General features: G+C 41.2%; 1 protein-coding gene across 5 annotated transcripts; it reads left to right on the plus strand.

Moving 5' to 3' along the window:
* The first annotated feature begins 1,104 nt into the window (after positions 1-1,104).
* Positions 1,105-22,972, plus strand: cdc42ep4a (CDC42 effector protein (Rho GTPase binding) 4a). 5 transcript variants are annotated; one of them, XR_006106727.2, is made up of 3 exons: positions 6,556-6,816; positions 17,905-19,405; positions 22,824-22,972. XR_006106727.2 is itself a non-coding variant. In XM_088091083.1 (2 exons), exon 2 carries the CDS (start codon positions 18,031-18,033, stop codon positions 19,072-19,074), a length of 1,044 nt encoding a protein of 347 aa, XP_087947209.1. In that variant the 5' UTR covers positions 1,105-1,130; positions 17,905-18,030; the 3' UTR covers positions 19,075-21,187. The 5 variants fall into 5 exon arrangements, 4 of the variants coding, with proteins under 4 accessions (XP_087947209.1, XP_087947208.1, XP_042361330.1 ...); XM_088091083.1 differs by lacking the exons at positions 6,556-6,816; positions 22,824-22,972 and adding an exon at positions 1,105-1,130 and having other exon boundaries at positions 17,905-21,187; XM_088091082.1 differs by lacking the exons at positions 6,556-6,816; positions 22,824-22,972 and adding an exon at positions 2,816-2,835 and having other exon boundaries at positions 17,905-21,187.
* Positions 22,973-23,834: the final 862 nt, after the last annotated feature.

The following is a 23,834-nucleotide window of genomic DNA, read 5'->3' on the forward strand; positions in this document are numbered from 1 at the left end:
TGATCTTAGGCAAGGCAAAGGAGGGGGGGGATCAGGCTGGAAGGTTTTAAGGGAAAAGTCAAGTCAAGGGTACATTTTGTTGGTGTTGGAACATTTTTATTTACTCTCATTAAACCCCCCCCCCCAAAAAAAATTGGCAGTATAAATTACACTTACAGATTGTTATCTTATGGATAATAGATTATTATGCAAATTGTTTTACTTCTGGGTTATCAAATAAAATTATGATGATGTGAAAATTCAATCTTAAAGGTTTTCCAAAAGAATTCCCCGAGCATGAAGTTTTCAGATGACAAATCACATCATATCACATCTCATGTATACTTTATAGCTCAACTTGTTTCTCCAACAAAACTAAAGCTCCGTTTTTAAAAACTAAATATGACATACTGCTTTGTAACATTTTCAATAATTCTATTTTGTAACTCAAAATTATGGTAATTCTTCACACTCAACGCTACTGTGACTATTGTTCACCTTCGCTCAATTCACTGCGAGGAGGCGCACAGAGTAATCTTCTGTTCACACGCTCAGACACAGCTTCACATCAACAAATCTGTTACATTTTTACATTTCAGCTCAGTATCTCCTCATGGGACCGACTTATACAGAATGCGTCCTAATTCTGACTGCGCTTGTTGGAGTGCATCAAAGCAATTTTGCAACACAGCTAACTCAGCCTGACTGGTGACTCCAAAATGAGGGCAAATCATGGTGTATAATACTGAAGGAAATTGGACGTTACAGCTTTTAAAAAGTTTTAAAAGTCCTCTGGTTTAATGTTATTTCACCTACAAGTCACATATCTATCACCATGCTGTCAGCTCAGAGTTCTTTGTAAAAGTTAGGACAGTCAAGGGAATGAAGATTATGCATCTTTTTCTATTTTATGAGCATATTCAAAACCCTCAATTGGGTTTGATAATAGACTGCCCTCTGCAGGGTGGTGTGCTGAAATTGGCACATAGGGGAGATTAGGGATTGTTGTAACATGGAAGAGTTGTAACACTTTCAATTTCTCCAATCAGGAACACATATAAGCACCACCTGATTCACTCTGCACATGCTCAGTTTAGTCCTTGGTCCTCGTGCTGAGGTAGCTCCTGTGCCAGACACAGCTAAGTGTATGGGTAAGAAGGTGTTTTGTTTGTTTGTTTGTTAGTTAAACTTCATTTTTTGTAATAGTATTGCCTGATTTGTAGAAACACACATAAGTTTTTAATGCTAACTATTGCAAGGTATGCTAGGTCATGGCTTTAAGATTTTGGGAGTTGTCATTGCTGATGTTTCAGCTGTTAGCTGTAAGGTAAGCTAGTTCCTGGCTGCAGAGTCTTGGACTTGTTAGTGCTAATGTTTCAGCTGTTAGCTGTAAGGTAAGCTAGTTCCTAGCTGCAGAGTCTTGGACTTGTTAGTGCTAATGTTTTAGCTGTTAGCTGTAAGGTAAGCTAGTTCCTGGCTGCAGAGTCTTGGACTTGCTAGTGCTAATGTTTCAGCTGTTAGCTGTAAGGTAAGCTAGTTTGTGGCTACATAGTCAGGGTTAGTTGTAATAATATGTAAAAATTGTTTTAACTTAGAAGCAAAAATTTACCACAGTGATTGACACATACAACAATTATGTTAAAAAGTAATTCAAAAAAAAGCTTTATTAAACTTACTGTGTGTGTGTGTGTGTGTGTGTGTGTGTGTGTGTGTCATATTCCTTATTTTGTAGTGTTTCACCACAGGCTATGTTACAAACTAACCCTGCGATTCAGACTAAACATGCATGTTGGCATTGTTTTACAGAGATAACAGCCACGCCATTTATTAGCAGACACATGGAACTAGTTTGTGTCATATTTTGAACGCCCTGGTTTATAAGAGCTCCTATATACAGACAGAAATGTCAAACATTTTACAACCATCACCAGGTTCCCCTACTGCTCAACCATTTCAGGTTGTCTCGACCTTTGCCATGGTATTTGTCACTGAACATTGTCAATGGCCACCGCCACCCAAATTGTCATGCACATCATGGTTACGGGGTTAAAGGGTACAGTCTTTGCTCTTGTACATGTTTTATAGGCTTAACAGTAAAGCCTGACCTTATTTTGCACCCTGTGAATCATAAGATTGACAAAGGATCCCTCTGCACTGAGGACAGAAATCGTTACATCACTCCTCATCTGATCTGCCGGCGTCACAACAGCCATGCCGAAGAGATACACAACACAGACTGCTAATGCTGTGAGCCATTGCCAAAAACTCCAAACCGAAAGTGCTGCAGGCGAAAGGGGTCCCATGTACAATCTGGGAGAAACCTCAACATCTGACCCTCTGAGCATTACTGTAAGCAGAAGGGGAAACTGGGGGAAAAAAGCCAGACAACTTAAGATTTCCTGAAAGTCCAAAAGACCTCAAGTGAGGATTGACTTTTTGAAATATTCAAAAACATGAAGCACATAGTTGGCAAAGGGTGAGGCAAAGGCTGAGACATCAAAGCACAAACAGCCTGTTCTGATGTGCAACTGAACAAAGCTGTCAGAGCTGCCAATGCAACACGCAGAGCTGCAACAATAGGAGACTGTTGCAGTATTGCTCCAGCAGAAACACCTAGAACTAAGCAGCCTGGATTTTTCTTGTTTATCAGCAGTCTAATGGCCAGAAAAAATGCTGGCATTGTACATGTTTGCAATCATGTTACATTTTTATTTCATGCAGAGCATATCAAAATTTCCAAAGTGGCAAAGTTTCAGTTTTAACAGCTGAGTTTTTCAGCAGGACGAAGAGAGGATGGAGCAACATCTGCCAGTCAGCAGACGCAGCAGACTGTTCAAGGCCAACAAACAAAAGCAGGTATTTTTAATGAAATGTCAGTATGGCAAGTCGTTTTAAAATTTAATAGCTAGAGTGGATATATTATCTGTGATTAAATTATTTTCTAGTCAAAATAAAAATTTAAGATATCCAAAATGACATTCCTTCCCAGGATAAATGAGGTCATTTTTGCCATTCATGTGCATTGAGCTTTCAGCTTCAGATATCCTCAGTTTCATTTTCTAATATCCAATGCAATAGAATTATTAGAAAGAGTACCATTTCAGATGTCTACAATCCAATTGTTACTGAGTATAATTTTAATTTTAGGTATCCAGAATAAAAAAAACCTTTAAAATATCTATTCCAAAAACTTACTGGTTAAATATAGCTATTTTAGATATCCACAAAATAGTGGATATCTCGAAATTGTGTAATGGATAAATGGGGTGTTTTTTTGTTTTCATTTTTGCACAAATGCATGATTCTGGATATAAAAACGAAACCAACCAAACTGGGTGTTTTAAGCCAAAACATGACCTTTTCCTAATCCTAGCCAAGTTGGGTTTTTTTTTGCCTTAACCTAAACTACTCATTACCTATAGCACTGCCATAACATAAAATTAGAAAACTGAAATGTAAAGTTTCAACATATACATGCTATGTACATATGCTACATATGAAAGATACAAATTAAGCATATCCCTGGTTTGCAGGCACTTATAATGACAACATTTTTATAGCGACTGTTACAAGTCACTGAGAAGTTCATTTTCCCACCATTGAGTATGTAAAAACCTAAATAAGCACTAAATGCATTAAACAGATGAGTCCACATGAGAAAAATCTGATAACTGACCAGTTTCATGTAAATGCTGGTTTTACAATAATCAGGTTATGCACTGTTTGGAAGTGCGTTTTCCAATTTCCTGTCTTAACCAGATTTCAATTACCAGGATTAGAGAGAGAGAGCGAGAGAGAGCTAGAGAGCGAGAGAGAGAGCGAACACATTCAAATAGAATTTTAAGTGTATGTCAGGCAGGAAGAAGAGTGGTAAAATTGATACTTTTGGACCGTGGGTATGTCAGAAAAGCAACTTTTAAAATCTGAGTGCTGCTTCATCCTGGACAAAAGGCCACTGCAGTCAAACTCTCATCATAGAGAGCACTGTTCTTCCATCAGCTGGTGGGACAGAGCAAACTGGGAACATAGCCAAAGGCAGGAAATAACTGGACTATGTGTGATGGACACTGTCCATGCAGCTCATCACATTACACAGATTTTCAGGAACAACATGGACAGATAGGCTTACCAGACTAAACGTCTGTAAAAGACAAAAGTGAATAGTCATTCTATCCAGGTAGTAGAGGCAAAGTGACTTCTGCCCTTTGATAATTATCAACCATTCACACATTCCTTTCTCTTGAGCTCAGGGTGAGCATGCACAGCCTTGGGGTGTACCTCGGCTGTTCCCCTCTCATTTCCATTGAAAAGGGTACTAATAAGTGAGGGCAGCTGATTAACATGGAATACACAAGGTCAGATAAATGGGTCATTCACAAAAAAAAGGACTTGAAAAACCTTAGAAATCAATGAAAGCTTTCGGACATCTTTCTTCAAGGTGTAAATACATTGTCTAAAAAGGAGAGAACTTAAAGCTATTTTTAACTTCATACCTTGACTTTAATCCCAGTGAAAAGAGGCTTATCCTGTATTTGACATCCCAGTTCGTAATTGTCCCAAATACTGCATAATTGTCTGCACATGCTGGATCCTACTTATGAGTCTTGTTAGCTTGTGTATTCAGTTCTCCATGTAAAATTGAAAAGTGAGGTGCCTCACCTTTTCAAAAAGAAGAGCGCTGCAAGAAGGATATTTTTTTTTTCTCCTACTTCCTCTGACACATCCGTTGCTCTTAAACAGGATGACAGTGCATTTTTCCCCTCACAATGATGCAGTGGCTTTTTTCGACATCAGCCGAGCCCTTTCTAATATCTTAAAGAGAGAGTAAAGTAGTGTAAATCCAATAAAACAATGTACAAGGATAATGCTGCCATTTTTAATATAAGTACAGCCTTAAATGTTTCGAGAAGTATGGTTGTACTGTTGAGTCTTTTAATTAAGTTCCCCAATATTTCCTCATTGAAATATCACAGAGAAGTGGTATAAAAGGTTTTTTTTTTTTTTATGATTATTATTTTTTATTCTTTTCTATGTCATCAAGAATAAAGTTTGGAACTGCTCTATAGAGAATGGACTGGGAAATATGTTGAGATGACAGTGAGAGCACTCAGGGGAATGAGTGTGAGGGTACATTTTCTCTTTCAGACTATAACAGAATAAAGCTCATTAGGGTATAAAAAAGAAAACAAACATTCAGAGCCAGCTCTACCTTTTAAGCAATATAATAACTTGCTTAGGCCCCACTGGTCTCTGGGGTTCCCCCTAAAAAAAGATTTTTTAAATAAACAATAGGCAATATTTAAATAGAAATGGAGCTACCTGACAAAAGTTGACATGTTTTGTCATTTCATGCCTTGTTTGTCAAAAACAATGACAAAACCACAAGTTCAGAGACAGGTGAAATGGACATTTTTGGGGGTCTAGTGTACTTTAAAGACACCTATATATAACAAGCACGCTTGGGATGTTTTTAATAACATTTTGAAATTGTATTACATATGACAAGTTAAACAAAATTAACAGCAAACAAGACAACAAAAGAAAATCAACACAATCTGGGATGAGTATCCTCACAAGGTATTCGACAGTCTGCCAGCATTGCAGATTTAGTTAAATAAATAACATTTGGAAGTAAGTTTAAGAGGATAATTTATAGGGTTAATAGGTTATAAACAAATACTGTATTTACTGTAATCTATCTGAAGATTGTGTTCCTGTTAAATGGCCCCACTTTAGTCATTAAATGCTATTTGTACCCAATGACGACCTCTACCACTACACTTAAGTGGCCGACTTCACAGTAGAAATAAACATGTTTACAGCCTGGTACAAAAAACAGTTTTGGTTTCTACAGCTAATTTCAACATTCATGAAAACTGCGTGGAGGATTTTTTAAAAATTGTGCTATAACTCATCTTTTTATATTTCACAAAGGCCCCAAGCACGGGCTACATAAGGGCAGGGCCATTTGAGCGACAGGCTGTCTGCCAGTCAGATCCACCCCTTGCTCCTTCACAGGTTCAAAATATGGTCACTTCTGGCATTAAAAAAACCCAAGATGGTGATGGGCAAAATGCCAAACGGAAGTACACAAACCAATTGGGTAGGACACAGTAGATATGTCCATTATTTCTAGCTCCAGTCTGTGATTTGTACATTATGTGTACTTAAACTTATATTTACAAACTACAACTTTGTTCATTGCCATGTGAAGTGGCAAAACATTAAAACGAGCCCCAAAAGTCAAGAACAACAACAAAAAATAACCCAAAACGGATCTTTCTTAAGGCCCCCAAAAGTCAAGGAAACATTCTGTGGGGCCACAAATCAGGCTTTCATTCTGGTGCAGCTCCTGTATACTTGATGGCATCCTAAGTTTTAGACTTACTTTTCTGGCTTTGAGAGAGAAAAGCTCACACATATTGACTGAACTCTGCCATGAAAACAACATGTTGGAATAATTAATTTAGGTGGTGTTTCCCTGAAAGTGTGAAGGAAATGAGGCTGAGCCTGTCTGAGTGGCCCCATGCTGGCAGCCTGTGTCTTTAAGGAGCCATGTAAAGAGGGCGTGTTCAAACGCACTACCGAGGCAGGAGGCATTGTAGTGAGTTATTGCGCTTCAGAGCAGCAGCACCGCTTCTGAGGATGCGGTGACAGCATCAGTCACATTTCTAGTAGAAAACGAAAGATCAGTCTGTCTGAGAGTCATTTGGATTTCGCGAGAGTTTGATCCGAGCGCTTTTACGTCTCCTTCCGCTTGATGAATACACCCCCTTTGTCAACCTGCTGGGGGCCTAAAAGTGAAGCAGCAGCCGGCTTTATGAATGGGGATGCTCGGTAAGTGCTTCAGTGTTTGTACTTGCACTCAAACTTCAATAAACAAACTGCACCTTTTGTTTTTGTTCAAATGTGTATTTAACAGAATGCTTTATTTCGCGGTTCAGTAGAGCGCACGGTGCGCGAGGCGGATGACGCTTTTGTGGTCAGCTACTTATTGTTCTCGTGCCAGTGACCCACCCAGAATCACAGCTTTATTGTATTGTGGGTGAATGAGAAGACTAATAGATGCACGAGTTCTGTCAAATGGACACTCAGGAAGACGTATTTTTCACTCTCTGAAGCATTCCTTTGTGGAGAGAAGAGGTGTCGCGAGAACTGAGCTTATTTGCAGCCACTTAGCGATAAGATACATTTTTTTCATAATATTAACTCACTTAGGAATGCTTTGAATATAATGCATTGGTTTCATATTATAATGAGAAGCTTTCACCAAAACAAAACTCTTACAGGCCTCATAAAACAAATGTGGAGCTTCAAAATATTCAAAATTAGGTCAAATATGTGTTTGATGACATTTTGCTTTGCAGTTCCTATTGCACATGCATGTGTATAGGCTTTTCTCAATATTGATTTATTTTGAAATATTTGTGTAACTTATTTAAAAGTGAGTGATTTTTTTAGGTAGAGGAAGTTGAGTTACCACACATCAGATGACGCGATCGGATGGCTAAACACACAAAAAAAAATCACACATTACACACTCGCTGCCCCATCATGCAGTGCACGCCTGTCCTGTTTGTCCAGTTCATTACCCACGTATCCCAGAGCCTGTTTACTTGGCAGCACTGTTTGGTTTACTTGGCAGGGGTGTCACGATGGCATCTGATGAGCTCATTGACTGGGATAATAAGGTGATGGGCCTCAGGTCTGTAGGCCATCACTTCATCACCGCCACGCTGATAAGAACTCCTCAGCAGTTGGTTGACGAGACAATGTTATCACAGGTTTCTGCTTTGCAAATTGGGTTGCTTTCTTTGTTTTTGTAGGTTTAAATGTGACATTTGACCCGTTTCATCCAAAACACGCACAGGGCTTTGTGAGATGTCAAAATGTTCATGCCTGGCCGCTGTGATGGATTTAGGTTGACGACACAGCAAACAGGCGAGCCTCATCGCCAAGATTTATGTGTCACGGGCTTAGCCTGTTTACTTTTTTCCTCAGAAGTGGCTCAGAAATGCCTTTCAGGAGAGGCAACATATTTCTCAACCAGCCTGCACAGGTTCTGCTCCCTCTACTTTCCTCTGTTTCTTAAATTACAAAGCGTCTAATTGCCTGCAGGAGATGTGTTTAGTGCCTGAAGGTGAAAGTTATCCTTCCTCCGAGTGGTGTTGGACACAGTGCCAACCGCTCTGTTATTGGATGCAGCGCAGTGTAGAACGCAGTTTCTGGCTCATAGCCCAGGAAACACAACCTGCTCAGAATTTAGTTTACAAAAGTGAACAAGTTAGTGTGCAGGATAATCAGCAACTCAAAATCTCTCCGCGGTTGTGCCAAAGTGCAACTTTAGTGTGTTATTTGTGGCCAGTGAGTGTACGGTCCTGCACCCATGTTTGAACATGTCTGCAGTTAGTGTGCTCATTTGTGGCAGTGTGTGTGTCCTGTCCAGCCCCTTTCACATTCCAGGAAATACCAATATAAACTGTTATTTTTTTTCCTGGAATGCCTCTGAGGATGGCGATAGTAAACTGCCGGGTTATTATAGAGGACGTGACAGGTCTTTTGAAGGATGTGTAGTATAAGTAACATGTTGGCTTGTTGTCATTGCTCTTAGTTACTACCACAGGCCTGGAAATGTTACATATAAATGCCAGCATGGTGTTAAATTTACTATTTGCTGAAAACGTACATTCTCTCTGCACACAATTTACAGTTTGCTTGTTTAATTTAACCCCTTGAAACCTAAGAATTATTTGCTTGATTTCTTTAAAAAAAAAACATGGGGCGAAAGCAATGAGCAGCAAAAGAAGAAATGATCCAAAGATTAGCAAGAAATTGGTAAAAACTAAATAAAACAAACAAACAAAAAAGAAAAAAAAACCCAGAAAAATAAGAAAACAACCTGGAAAAAGTGCTTTAAAAAATAATAATTCTGTAACGCAATTTTAAGTATGTAATTATGATTATGAATATGATTATGACAAATTTTCCCTAGATTATTATTTTTTTCCCTTGATTTTCCCCCCTGCCTTTTTAAAAAAAAATTTCTAAATCTACTAATTTCTTGTAATTTGTGGATTTTATACCAAGTTGCTCATTGCATTTTACCACGATGTTGAAAGAAATTGCCTCAATTCAAAAATTTTAATACTTGTGAAAGGTGTCTGAAAGCAGCACAGAAAAAGTGATGTAGCTCCAGGTTACAAAGGGTTAAAGCAACAATTCAACAGTTATTTGTTTTGTTGTCCCAACATCAAATTCTAAGGGCCTCTCATGTTTCAGTGTGTGAATGCTGTGTTTGTTCCTGTGTCTTTTGTTTGGTGGCATTGTTTTGTGGTCTGTACCAGCATGCTTTGCATAGTGACCCGGTAGGCTTGGGTTGGCACTACAAGTCAGAGGAAATGTTTATTCTCTGTTACCATCCTGTTTCCTCGTCGCAAATATTGTCAGTGTAGCAGTAGACGCTGCACAAATGTTATGATTGCTGACCAGCATGCTCGTATTTGTTTGACCATATTTTTTTTCTCTCTCCGAAACCACAACTAGAATAATTTCTGTGGTTTGAAGTCGTCTTGGCTGAATTCTATTACTCTAATAATTGGATATTAAATTCTGAAAGAGAACCCTTGCACAGTGTACTTAATATCCACTCAAAAATGAGACGGCTGCCATGCTCAAGTTGAGTGGTTTCTCAAAAATAACACCTTTGACAAAAAGAGCCCTCCACTCTTTGATAGCAGCTTCTTTGGCTTCTTTCCAGCTTTTGCATTTTGTTGCTTTCCTGCTGTTCTGACGCTCATAATTATGGCACTTTCGCACTTTAAAGTAAGATTCTCTGGATCCCATAATTTCACTGCATTCTTTCCACCGAGGAGCGCAGGTTTCCACTCGAGTGGTGCAAAATGTAACCTCTCTCCTCTTCTGCAGCTCTTTAGAGAAACACCTGGATGGTGTGTGTCGGTGTGTCCTGGGTGACGATGCGGACACCTGGGCCCGCGGCCAGAGCTGTCATCAGCTGGGACACAGTTATATCTGCTATGAGGAATATCCTGTTGTTCTAAAATTAATTAATGTTGCTGAACTTGCCTCCAGCGCTTCATGTACTGATACATTTAGTTGTTGAACACACAGTCCCAAGCAGCCCTGTGGGTTATTACAACTGTGTGTTGATGGAGATATGAGCTGTGTTTGTTTGGTTAGCCCATCAGTAGCGCAGTATGAAGGAGAACAGCCATGTTTACATTATGTGTTGTCAGGAAGGGCAGGCTGGGTAGATTTCCGCAGAGATGGGAGGGTCAACTGCCTCATTTTCTCCCTGCCCTTCCTGTGGAAGTAACATGTTAACACGCTTCTCTGTGAAACACTTCCATCATGCTTCTGGAGTAATTGCTGTGTCGAGGTTACTGGTGTCGCTCACTTATCTTGGTGGTAATTAGTCAGATTCTTGCAATTCTGTGTGCAAATGCGATTTAAGAGTGCTCGGACGTCTTTTGTGGAGACAGGGATGGTTATTAATGATCTGAAGCTGGTCGTTGACCTTGGAGGTCCAGCTGGATGCGAATGAAAAAGCTGGGAAGCCATGTCACATTGCTGCAAACATTAAAAAGTATCGTTAAGTGGTTATTTCTGGCTTGCTCTTTTGTCGCTATTGCCAATGCCAACCTCCTCTCTGCATTTTCTCTCTGATTATGTTTAGATACTCTAAATGTTTGAGTGGTGCCAATGTCTGTCTCCCTCCACCCTCCATTTGTGTTTAGATGCCAATGCCCAGTACAGAGACAACATTGATGTTGAGTCATGCTGGCTGCCATTTCAGTCACATCATGTAGCAAGTTCTATTCCGATAAGAGACAATAACAGAGCAGGAATGGAAAATGTTGTTTGTGTGAAAAAAAGGCATTGTAGATCCGTGAAAACGATGCGTATCAGTGTTGTTTAACCCACACAACACTTCATTCTTGGATGAAGTGGAGTATTGCTTTCTTGTTCGCCAGCCGCTGTTTGTGTCTGTAATAAAAGCTGTCAGTTTCACCAAAGCGGAGGACGGAGAGAGAGAGATGGAGTGTCGTGTCTGGAGGCTGCGTCGGCTGTAATGTAAAAGAGACGAGTCATCTCCTCTCGGGTATCAGAGGTCAGCTAGTACACGCCGAGCTCACTTGCTGCAGGACTATTGTCTGCCAGGAAGCCTTTCATTGGCCGTCTGGGCTCTTTTGAAAGAATCTCTGCTCTGTCCTGGTCATCATCTGCCCATCACTTCTGCTTCCCTTTAGCTCCTCTGACCTGCTCGTGTAACTAATACAGACTTTCAAAGTTGGCCTGATGGTAATGCAGCTGCACTTCCACTCTGATTATATGGAATTAACAATCTGCTGCTTAGTTGTATAATTATGTACCAATAACTCAGTGTTATTTTTAAACACTGCTGAGTTGTTGTAAGTTTCTTTTAGCACAAAGCTGCTTACCTCAAATATTCCAATCCTTGATCTAAGGATAGCCTCAGATTTAGTACGCGCTGATGTGAATGCCAATTCAAAAACCCTGCATGTACTTTTATTAGCGGGGAAGCTCTAAATATCTGTTTGCTTTGATCCCTACTTGAGCAGAGTGTCCTGCTGGGTTAGGTGTGACATTAGCATAACAGACTGTCTCACACCAGCTTGCCAGGTATGGGTGGGGATGGCAAAAGCACTGATATGTCACTTTTTTTGCTGTCTGTGTTTGGGAAATGCACACGAGCTGGCTTTTTATCTTCTCTGCTAGTCCTCAGAGGCATAATTCTTGTTTTTGGAAGAACTGTGTTTGTATCGAGGTGCTTTATTCATCTCCTTTTTGATTGAGGTTTTTGGCCTTCCTGATTTGTTTGTATATTCAGGGCTGCATCTAATGCTTATCATTTCTGATTTATCTGTCAAACACTTTCTCATTTATTTGTGTGAGGTGTTTTGTCTAGTATATTTCAGAAAATAATGACAAATGCCAGTTTTGCTCAGTTTTTTCAGAGCCCAAAGTAGTATCTTCAAGTGTCTTGTTCTGTTAAATCAACATTCCAAAAACCCAGCAATGTTTAATTTCAGAAGTGCAAATCCTCACAACACATTTTTTCTTAAAGGATTAATTAATCATCCAAATAGTTCCAATGAATTTCTCTCAATTGACTAACCAACAAATCAACCACTTGTTTTCACTTTGTTTTAAATTAGTTGATTACATAAAAAGAAGCAAACCTGATAAGAACAGACTTAATTAATCCCACACTGGTGAAATTTACTCATTACAGAAAATTAAGTGTCAGAAACAGAGAAAAAAAGGATTTGAGTTTAAAAAAATAAAATTGTATAAAATAAAAATAATATAAAAACTGTTTACACTATGTGCAAAATATGATAATTTTATAATATAAAATCTATATACACTTTATGCACACTGCACAAGTCAAGCTTGGTGTGAAAATGGACTGTTGGCCTGCCTGGCATTTCCCATCATTTTCAGCATTTCACCGTCACAGAGTTTGGATTTGCCTTGCTCTTTAGACCACAGAGGATTTCCACTTTGATCAAAATGAGCTCTTGGCTTTCTTACTGTATTTGGAGCACATGGTGAGGCAGAGGCGTGGAAAATGGGTGGTGGGGGCAGGAGGGCACTCCAGATACCCTGTAGGTCAACATACTTGATCTGAATCAAAACACCACAAGCAAATGGCATGCCTCTTAGAATGCCATAAAATGGACCATTTAAGTAACGGCTGAATCTGGCTTTTATGTAAGTAGAATGGCTTAATTTGTACATTTTCATTAGAGCCGTGTGTTTTCTCTCATTACTGTATTTATCTCAGAGGGCAGCATCAGCCTGATGTCTGTTGTTCCCTGTCTGTATGATGGAGAGATAATGTGATTTCCACTGTTTGTCCTTGGGCTGCTCCTTCCTAAATGAGACATTCAGGCCTGCTAACTGAGTTGTATGACAGATACCTATCTGTGAGAGCCCATTTGTCTGCTTAATTACAGGAACATGTGTGTGTGTGAGTGTGTGTGTGAGTGTGTGCTAGCCTATTGCTGAACACTATCTCTTGCTTGTATTGCATTTAGACAAATGGAAAAAATGACCGTTTTCCCTAACAAATGGGATGTTTGTAAATGGTGTAAAAGACAGAAGGAATTTTAAGCTAGCGAGACTGTGCCCAGACTATGCTCTGCAGTCCTAGAGTCTAATGAAGTCAATAACTGAATGGTATAAACTCTCTTATAGTGATCTGAATGACTGGTCCAATTTGAAAAATATAAAATCAATGTGTGGCGGCAGATGTTTTAATTGTGGCGCACTGCCAAAAATATATGAATGAGTGGGAAACCCTGTCGTTTCTTTGCTTTGCTCACTTCTTTTTCTCTTGTCAGGCCGTCATTGTGATTTAGTTCACAGATGTGCTCTGCCCTCAACACCGATGCTGAATCTGCAAAAAAAAAAAAGCTGAAAAGGGTCAATGTGCCAGCTGTGTGTGGCACTACCAAAACAAGGGAGACACACGCTGATAGACAGCTCGACATTGACCAACAGATCAGCGTTGGTTTGGTGTGTCAGGGCCCTTACAGGCAGAGCAGTTTGAACTGAACAAGACTGTATTCCCACTTTTTCACACAGATTTGGGAGCATGTGGCCTCCCACCCCCAATGTCATTTCACCCTCAGGTCATGCGGTTGTCCATCCAGGTCAGTGACTTCAAATGAGGCTGACAGAGAGCCCCCACTAAACCGTCTCCCCGACAGTCAAACACACACCGCTCGAATTAAGCACAAAGAAGATGCATCAATACTCAATTAGGGAAATGGACCATCAGTCATGTTTGAGTGTGTGTCTGGGAGTCATCTCTGGCATAGTGGGAGAGAACTGACAAAAAGTGAAAACTTTTAAACACAATTATCCAGGTTTAACAAGAGTCTTATATCATGCATATGAATTCAGTCTTCTGATGGTTTTTTGCGTGTAAGCTGATCTGTATGATGTTAATGGATGCATTTTTGATGATGTGAGTGTTTCTGAGTCATAGCTCAAGCTTGTTTTTTCACTTCCTGTGATGTTGCATCTCTCTGTGGTGTCTAGAAATGAAACACAGTATTTCCTTTGGAGATACAAAACTCTCCCTGGTGAATATATGTACCATCTGATTAAGTGCTCCCTTTTTTTTTTGCCCCTTTCAGTAAAAGAACCCGTTTCTGTTTACCTCCTTCCTACGTTATTTCTGTGCCTTTCCCTCAGAAGAGTCTATTTTTTCTTCCCACAAAGTAGTGGCTATAACTGTGTGATATTTAAGCGGCTTCAGAGCCCTCCTTAGACCCAGGCTAGGTATTTATATTGATAATTGAGTTATGTGATCTATAAACAGAGCTAACATTACATTTCCCATGACATAAATACATTTGGGGGAAATGGGTTGGAATATCGTTTACCCAAACAGATGTGAAAAGATGAGAGAAATGAAGCAGCATCGGCGACGGTTTGGAAATGTTCCAAGTGTGCTCAAGTTTATCACAGTGTGTGCGCCCTACTGCTTTTTACTCAACAGTTGAGAAATACCACATCCACATAAAACTGGTCAGTCATCCTCAAAATCATGCCATGCAAAAGGCTCAAGGTCTTTAGGTCAGTGTGCAGTGTGTGTAAACGGTTTCCCATTTCGCTGTCAAAATGAAAAGACGCAGTTGTGCCTCATTTGCTTGTCCGGTCCGTTTCTGTCCCACATTGTGTGTCTCCAGTGGGTCCTATGCTGCAGCCAGACCCCGAGTGTTGTGAAAGTCTGTTTATAAAGTCAATCCCCCTGCTGTGACCCCGTAGTTCCCACGCTAACTGCTCCCTTCTCAGGCCCTTTCCCACTTCATTCATTCACGTGTACCGTCGCACGTGCATGCACGCACACAAAAACACACAAAGCTATAAATATATCAGGGCTGCGAATCAGTTTTGATGTAACTGCTTAAGGCCTGTGCTAGACTGGGTTTAGATTCAGCTGATGAGAAATCTGCCTGGTGGTCTGTAACAAATTTCTGCGCCCATGTCCCCAAAATGGGCACCGTTGAGCTTTTCAGCCTGATCCTGGCCCGGGGGCGTGAGATGGAGGAGTGGGAGGCGGGCTTTCTCCATCTCCCCTTGTTTTATCCGCTGGTTGTTTTTGCTCGCCTGTTTGTGCCACCCAGAAGCAACTAGTCTGAAAAAAACTTTGTTTTTTTGGCTGGGTGTGAATTATTTCCTTCTCATTATTTCCCCCAAAAAACAAATCAGAAACTAGAACTTCAATAATAAACATTTTTCAGTGAAAAAAAAAATGTGGCTTGTTTGTGTGTTTTGGCACAAAACTATTTGGAGTACATGGAAAGTTTTTACTTTGTGTCAGTTAAAAATGCTGCAAATGCACACACACGTCTTGATATGGAAACCTCTATTTTCTTGTCTACAGAAGCAGAACATTTGTATATTTTATTAATTCCCATTTGCACCAATAAAAACACACAGCATGGATGAAGTGCATGAGTGAAAACACAGCAGACACCACATTAAAAGGTGCTATTGTATGAGCTCCGGGTTGACGCAGACGGAGGCCATGTGTTGCATACTTGTATGAAGCCTGAAGCCTTCCGCAGCCCCTGACAGGAAACACTGTTGCTTGCTTGCAGGAGGGTGTTTCCATGGAAACCAAAGCAGGTGAAGGCATTAACAGGAAGAAGAGTATAGGCTTGGGGGGTGGAGACAGAGGAACGAGGTCACCGCACTAAAAAGTCTGCCACATAAAACAGCCGAAATCTCCCCGTGGCATTTCAACCAAAAAACAACTCCTGACTTAAATGTCTTTTGAAGGCTTGCCTGCAGGTTAAGTTGCTGACAGTTTTAATGATATTCCAGTGTTAGCGTGGGCAAACAAAGAAAGAGGCACAATGTTCAAGACAGAGAGGTGCACACTGCTGACGGCAAGGTAAGCGCTTTCTTCAGGCCTGCTATGTGTAACCATTTTTCCACCCACAAGTCAGAGGTGCATGCGTTTTCTGGTATCTGTCTAGAAATTGCTTGCACCTTATTTTTTTGCAGACCACACTGGCATTGCTCTTTTTATGTGTACTTAATACGCTGGGATGTGTCGCTAATGAGACATCTCGCTCCTCTCCTCCCGTGCAGCACCTGTGGAAGCCGCAGTGATAGCTGTCAGCCTGTGGTGAGGTTTCCTGTGTCTGGGCTGCATGTTTTAATAATGCAGGAACACAATTTTTAACAGCTATCAGTCTCAAACCTCTAGGGGCTTAAATTCTGTCAAAGAAGAAGAGGAAGAAAGTGGCAACTGACTTTTTTCTTATTTCCCACGTCTCTGAGTACAATTTCCTATACATTTCTCAAAACAATGCTCCGGTGACTGTTAAACAGCACACCCCAGTTGAGAGGGGTATTATTGTTCTTGTATAATTGACTTTGCCTGTGACCGGAAGATTAGTTCTTGGTCGTAAACAGAATGTCATACAGTCAAAGTTGAGCTTCACACAAGAAAATCCCTGGCAGCCCTCAACCATCCCTCTCTGCTTCATGTTGGTCTGTGGTTGGTGTTTTGCTCTCAATTATAATTCTTCTTTAAAAGCAGAATCCTGTGGTGTTCCCTGTGTTTTTCTTCCCAGAGCATTTCAGAGGTCATCTCACAGAGATGTTGGAAGAGTTTCTGCTTATCATTATGGAGCTGCATAATTGGTAGCTTCAGCTCTTGTAATTAGTGGAGCATTTGAAATTCTTCGAGATGTTTTCATTGATTTGATGGGATTAAAAATCCAAATGTGAATGTTCTTACACTTTTTAATGTGTTTGCAGTAAATAGATGGCTATAGGTGAACCATGTGTCTGTTGTATATATCTTTTTGACAGCAGTAATTGTGTTTGACATAGATTTGCTTTTTGATTGTGCATCAAATTTTGACAGATTTACTTTAAATTTGTTTTTATGCCTCAGTGCTGGTGATTGTTATAAGTATTATTTTTTGTGTTGTACATGCATATTTCATGATTGCCTTGAGGGAATTTCTTAAAATTTGGCACAAATGTCCACTTGGACTCAAGGATGAACTGATTAGATGTTGGTTAAAGGTCCAGGTCATTTCGGCCTTGTGTCAGTCTCATTCTTGTCAAGGCAACATCTAAAGAACATCTCAAGGATATTTCTTCAAATTTGGCACAAACGTTCTCCTGATGAAACGGACGCAAGGATGAACTGATTCAACTTTGGTTGTCAAACCTCAAAGGTCATTGTGAGCTTGTGTGCCTCTCATTCTTGTCCTTTTTATCTCGAGAAGGCCATGAGGGAATTTCCTCAAATTTGGCACAAACATCCATTTGGACTCAACAGTGAGCTTATTTAAATTTTGGTGGTCGAAGAGCAAGGTCCGTGAGACCTCACAAAACCTGTTTTTGACCATAACTCAAAAAATTCAAACAATAATTATGATAAAAACTCACTCAGTGTCTAATAGGATAAAATGAGAACATTTTATATCCAGAGGGTCAATGTTCAACTTCACTGTGACATCATGATATTCTGTAAAAAACACTTTTCTGGCCATTATTTAATATCATAACTCAGGAACAGAAGGGGAGACATTTGGTCAGATACTGAATTGGTGACACTAATCTTAAAACTGTGCTGATTGTATAGATCTTCTGTGGAACGTGTGTGAAGCATCCTCGTTTTAAAATTTCTAACTTCTTTGCAGCAAAATCCATATTCGAAGGATTGTCAATTTTTGTGGCTACATATAAGTATGGACAGACATGGATATCAACTGTAACTGCATCCTGAGTGGTTTGCGGAGGCATGTTATGGAAATACTAGCTTTAATTTAAATTGAAGGATTAAAATGTCAAAAGAATTTCATACATCCCGTCTAATTTATTCTACTCTTTATTTTTCAGTTTCACAAGCTGACTGCAACTGAGGAGCATCAATATTCCTTTCAAGTTCTCCAAAAGGGAGTGTATTCAAGATTTAGAAGCTCTTTGTGACACCTTTGTGCAAAACAAAATTGCTAGTCAGTCACCATGCCAATCCTAAAACAGCTAGTGTCTGGCTCCTCTCAGACCAAGCGTCGCTCACGCATGGACCTGACCAGGGAGATGATCAGTGCTCCGCTGGGTGACTTCCGCCACACCATGCATGTAGGTCGCAGCGGTGATGCATTCGGAGACACCTCCTTCCTCAGCACCCGCTCAGGAGAACCTCCCCCTGAGAACACATTTTTCCCCCGCTCTCCCCGGCCCGGCCTCCTGTCTCGCACCTTCAGGAGCAGCAAACGCTCCCAGTCGGTGACCAGAGTGGACAACGCCCTGGTGACCCCCGGTGGGTCCCCCACCTATGTGAAGAACGCCATGTCTCTGCCGTTCCTCAATGATGAAGACAGAGGGGACAGTATGGTGGCAAAGAGCTTGTCCTCTAGTCCTTTAAAACAACACGGGGAGGTGGATGAGAGAGGCGCCGCTGCAGCTGCTCACATCCTAGAGCTGGAAGAGCGGCGCTTTGGTGAGCTGACTGAGCTCCCAGAGAGCTCCCACCACTACGGAGGCGGCATGAAGCACGCCGAATCAGTAATGTCTTTCCATGTCGACTTGGGACCATCCATGCTGGGAGACATCCTTGGGGTCATGGAGAAGGAGGAAGATGATCTCGGCTATGAGGAGGGCAAGAGCAGCGAGGGCCGTGCCTCGCCACCCCTCAGCACCCACGGTGAGGAAGAGGATAGTGTGGAGAGAGAAAAAGATGAGGATGCAGAGGAGGAGATGGAGGCAGAGGAGGAAGCAGCAGAACCTCAGCAGCAGGCCTCTGTGCGTCCAGCCAGCTCTGTAGATCTGGGGCCTGAGAATGGAGGGCCCTACACCCCAGAGTACACCCCCGAGACTCGGCCTAAACACTTGCAGCATCTAGACAGCTGCTCCATGTCCAGCTCTGGCTCTGCTGCCTTGGATGAGAAACCAAACAGCCAGACCTATGCAGGAGACACAGATAGCGCCACCTTCAGTGCCCCGCCAGAGGAAGAGAGCAACTTCTCTTCTTTCTTGGAGGATGAAGATGATGAGATTCGCGTATGAGATTCCAAAGCCTTGAAAAAAAAAAAAAATAGCACAGAGCTGTGGAAGGGGTTTATGTGAAGCTTGCAAGTCCTTTGACAGTGTGGATTTGCACTTGAACGGAAATAAGACACTTTTGTCGGGTACTGTGGGAATGGGTCTGTGAAAATGACGGAGGACTCTAACTTTGTAGGTCTGCAAGGAGAGAGTGACTGCTCCTTTTGGAGGAGCCCAAACTCCATCTGTCAGAGAGCCTCACCCTCCACTGTCTGTCAATCCGTCTCTCCCTTTTGAATGCTGAGGGAACTGACATGGAAGAGCAGCCACTCTTTGAATATGGAACATTCCAGAAGTAAGCAGGGAGGACGGGTTAGAAAAGAAACTTTTAGGAAAAACACTTTCCATAACTAAAGCTCTGTTCGTGCTTTCCTTTCTCCTTCCTCTCACTTGATGCATCACATGCTTTTCTCATTTGATTCGTCTGTGTTCTTCGTCTCGTTCTCTCTCTCTCTGTCCTCTCTCTCTCTGTTTCTCTCTCTGTCTCTGTCTCTCTCTCTCTCTGTCTCTCTCTCTCTGTCTTTCTCTCTGTCTCTGTCTCTGTTTCTCTCCGTCTCTCTGCCTCTGTCTCTCTCTGTCTCTGTCTCTGTCTCTGTCGCTCTCTCTCTCTCTCTTCCTGTCTCTCTGTCTCTCTGTCTCTCTGGCTGTGGGACATCATGAGGCCTGAGCTGAACAGAAGGCCTCTGTCACCACAGGATCACTGGTGGGTATCTTGTCACAATAAAGGGGGCTGTGTTTGTCACTGGAGTGTGAAGCCCTGCCTTGAGCCCCTTTCATCTGAAAATGTTATAGTTAAGTGCCATAGATCTGTCAGAGTTTTCTCCCTTATGTAACTCAGGGTCCTTGCGACGCTGCTCAAAGGCTGCCATTTCCTGCTGTAAAGCTGGACCACAAAGCCCCAAACCAAAATTCTGCTTTTAATTCACTGTGAGCGCCACACAGGCTGAGCCTCAGTGTAAATTAGAGAAAAGCAGGGTTGTAAAGCTAATGGGAATACATTGGCCTGCATTAACTATAAACAATGGCATTACAACAGGAAGCCCACGGTGTAAAGAGGAGTGCGTGGCACACTAGACAGGGAGTATATGTTGTGTTTGTTGTCTTTTTCCAAATTCACAGATTCTTTTGTTCTGCCTTGAAGCCATGATGATGATGTTACAGATTTCCGTTAACTTAGATGAATTGGCTATCTTCTTCCTTACTGATCTGTCATTTCAAGTTGAAACTGAAAAGACTTTGATAACCACTTCCTTCCTTGTTTTTGCACATTTGAGCAGCTGCAGTGGTGCAACTGAACTGTGTAAAAGATCCTCATTAGTCCAGGGGCTGTCTTTATGTGCAAATCAGTTTCCACCACTACTCATGAGGAAGCCCTGGGGGTATTGAGAATCAGTGCACCAGCAGGCACAATTAAACCACACACTACTAGTATTTGGTGTTTAATACCTGTTATGTTTTATCTTTGGAAAAAAAAAAGTTTATGTAATGCCTGTTTATAGAGTGGATGAAAAAGAAAGACACAGCCAGCAATAGATGCAAGAGCATTTAAAAAAAAAAGAAGCTATTTTTATGCAAGTTGCATAGTCATTGCAGCTCGACTGTATCTCTTGCATCATTAAAAGCAGCGGCCAGAAGTATCAAGGCTCGGGAGCGCTGATTGATTTCACTGCCTTAACTGAAACTGACAGATGTGCCAAATCATAATTTTCTAGCCAAAAATAATTTCTCACTTTTGGGAGAGCCTGTCAAATCTGTCTGTCACTTCCTTCTCTGTGTGGGTAATCACTGGTGAATTTCAGCTCAGAGGTTAAAAAAAGAAGGGTTTTAAGATGTAACATCATGCAGGAGTAAAAAAAGGAAAAGAATTTGCAAAACTGGATATTTATATTTCCACTCAAACACTACATAATATATTCAGGTAATTTCTAGAGTTAACAATTGTTTGGGCGAATGGGGAGTTGTCTGTGTTGCCCTTTCTGTATAATGATGTATATTATGCCTTACTTCTTTACTGTTACCTTTTTTCTTTATTATTCAAAATAACCTATATTTTTCAATAAAATAAATCCTGAATGTTTTTATTGCCACTTTGTCTCACCAGAAGATAATGCAGTTTAAGTGCTGCGCAATCAGCAGCATTAACAAAGGAATTCCTTGATGGCCTTTTCTGTTTCCTGTCACTGTTCTTTGACTCTCCCAGAAGAGGAAGGAAGGAAGCAATTGAGGCCTAGTTGGATGTGTCTCTTAAGTATTAGCAATACAAGCTGAGAATGCTGTGATGACTCATGAGTAAATGTGTGTGTGTGTGTGTGTGTGTGTGTGTGTGTGAGAGAGAGAGAGAGGAGTCAATATGTAAGGCTTAGTTTAAAAGCTCTTTTATCTGATACCCCCGTGGAGCAGCTACATGCTCACAGATTTGGGAGGGTGTGAAAAATGAATGGAAGAGGGAAAAATGTATCATTATGGAAAGTTTTTTTTTCATCATAAAAAGTGATGACTGGTAATTCTTCTCACCGCCCCGATTGGAGGACGGATAAGTCTAGCAGGATCAAACTCATCGCCAAAGACTCTCAAATGTCACTTTTGATATTACTCACCACACGTTGGCTTTTCACACTCTAGTGCGCACCTCGCGGCTCGGTCAAAGTTCACTGCACTCTGTTTTGTTAACACTCGCCACAGACAGTTCAAGGTCTCACCCTGCGTCGTCCCTCCACATTAAAACTGCATGCCGAAAACACCTCTTCATTCTTCTTTGGTGTCTTTTTTTCCCACCGATTCAATCTTTCATCTCCACTTCGGGGGATCTTTAATCTCCTTCCACTTTCAGTTTTTCACAGTCACATTATACCAGCGTCCAATCTGCCTGAGGGTTAGAAAAAGTCATTATTCTTACACTTGTGGTAAAAACAGGCCATTTATATTGATTGTTTTGGTCAATACAAACCAGTGGGGCTATTGATCCTACTTTTCTCTGTCTGTACAAAGTCATTATTCTTTTTAGAGGTTGTTAGTTTTTTTTTGTTTTTTGCTTGTTTCTCTGAGAAGGAAAGACTAAATCTTCAACAGTCACCACTTTAGCATTGGTTTGGAAAAGTCTTGTTTTTTTAATCACCCCTTTTAACTGAATTATTTACGTTTTAACTGATGGTGTGGTGCCAAGCAGCAAATCACTCTATCTAAGTCTTGTTATCTACTGCCATCTAGTGGTTGTTTGAGGCTCACATCTGGTGTTGGGTGTGTCGGGAAATGGCTGGTTTGACTTTGGAGGTTGTAAATGACTCTTTTTAATATCTTTGTATCCTTGTATCCCCAAACATCATGCTGATCGATGAGCTTTACTTTTATTTTATTCATTTTTCAGCGCTATGCCTGCATTTTCCTAAAAAATATTTGCAAGAAAACCCCAACTCATCCCCAAGACTGTCAACTGAGATTATTTAGATGATTTGTAGTGAGACGCAGGATGTGAACACAACTGTTGAAATTGTCCCTCACATTTTGAACTTGATACCGGAGACGGTAGATTTGTTCAGGAGACTCGGCTCACTTCCCTACCCCCCAGCAGAAATTCATTGAAATCCGAGTCTGCCATGCAGCTGTTTCTCCCTCTCAAACACTCTGGATGCAGTTTCTCATCTGCTTCAGAGGCTGTCAAATGTCATTTCCCTTTGGTTTCCAGCTCACTTTGAAAACCGTATTTCCTTCCTCAGGCCACCAATGGGAGGCGCTCATTGCCTTCAGGTTTATTATGTCAGAAGCCCCTGCCTGGACCCACAACCTTTTCCGCCAAATTCCATCAGCAGACTTTGCAGCTCTTCCAGGAGGCCGACGGCATGCTGAAATCTGGAAAGTATTAAACAACCTGCCGGTGGAGGGGACTGGGGAAGGGAAGGTTGGGGGGGCGGATGAAGGAGGGGAAGTGAAAAGTGGGGGATGGGGGAGAAAAGAAACGGAATACAAAATTGTGCATATGCCGCCCTTTTGCCTGGCTCTGCTCCGTTTCCCCTCCCACACACATACACAAGCCCCCCTCTAAAAAAAAAAAAAAACCAGACCACTCCCCAAGCAGCATTTTTCTTTTATGATTGCTGCAGTATGTTGCTTTTCTCTCTCTTTTTTTTAACAGGTCATAAACAAACACCCATTTCTGCTGTGTAGTTGAGGAGGAGGAGGGGGAGTATGTGGGTGTGGTGTGTGTGAAAGAGTGTGTGGAGTTGTTTTGCTGGCACAGAACCGGGAGGCGAGTGCCATGGTCCAAAGCCCCAACTGTGTGTTTGTGGTTAGGGGCGAGAATTAAAAAACATGGATTGCATCCAGACATCCTTTCCCATGCTTTAATACACATATCTCTGACCAAATGTATGCACAGTATCTGGGAGGGTTGACAGTACCTCAGTGAGACGGCCCGCCCTGAAGAAGATTTATAGAATGTGAACTGTGCCAAATTATGTTTTGAGGCAAGCGAGAAAAAAATCTATCTTCCAGGGTGTAAGATTGCTGTTACGTGACGGTGCATACCTCAGTGTTTTTATTTAAAATTCTCTATTCCTTTATTGTAACGTAACGTTTGACAGCATTTCAAATTCTATTGTCATTGATATCTTGTACATTTTTTAGTCATTCCGGAAATACATTTCTCCTTTGCTGTCTTTTTTTTGATAGAATCTCAACACTTATTGCCAGTCATTTATCTTCGCCTTGTCAAATGCTCTACTTCACTC

This window comes from Plectropomus leopardus, chromosome 18, assembly GCF_026936395.1.
Source record: "Plectropomus leopardus strain MGB_pleo_1.0 chromosome 18, ASM2693639v1, whole genome shotgun sequence".
NCBI classification, from domain to species: domain Eukaryota; kingdom Metazoa; phylum Chordata; class Actinopteri; order Perciformes; family Serranidae; genus Plectropomus; species Plectropomus leopardus.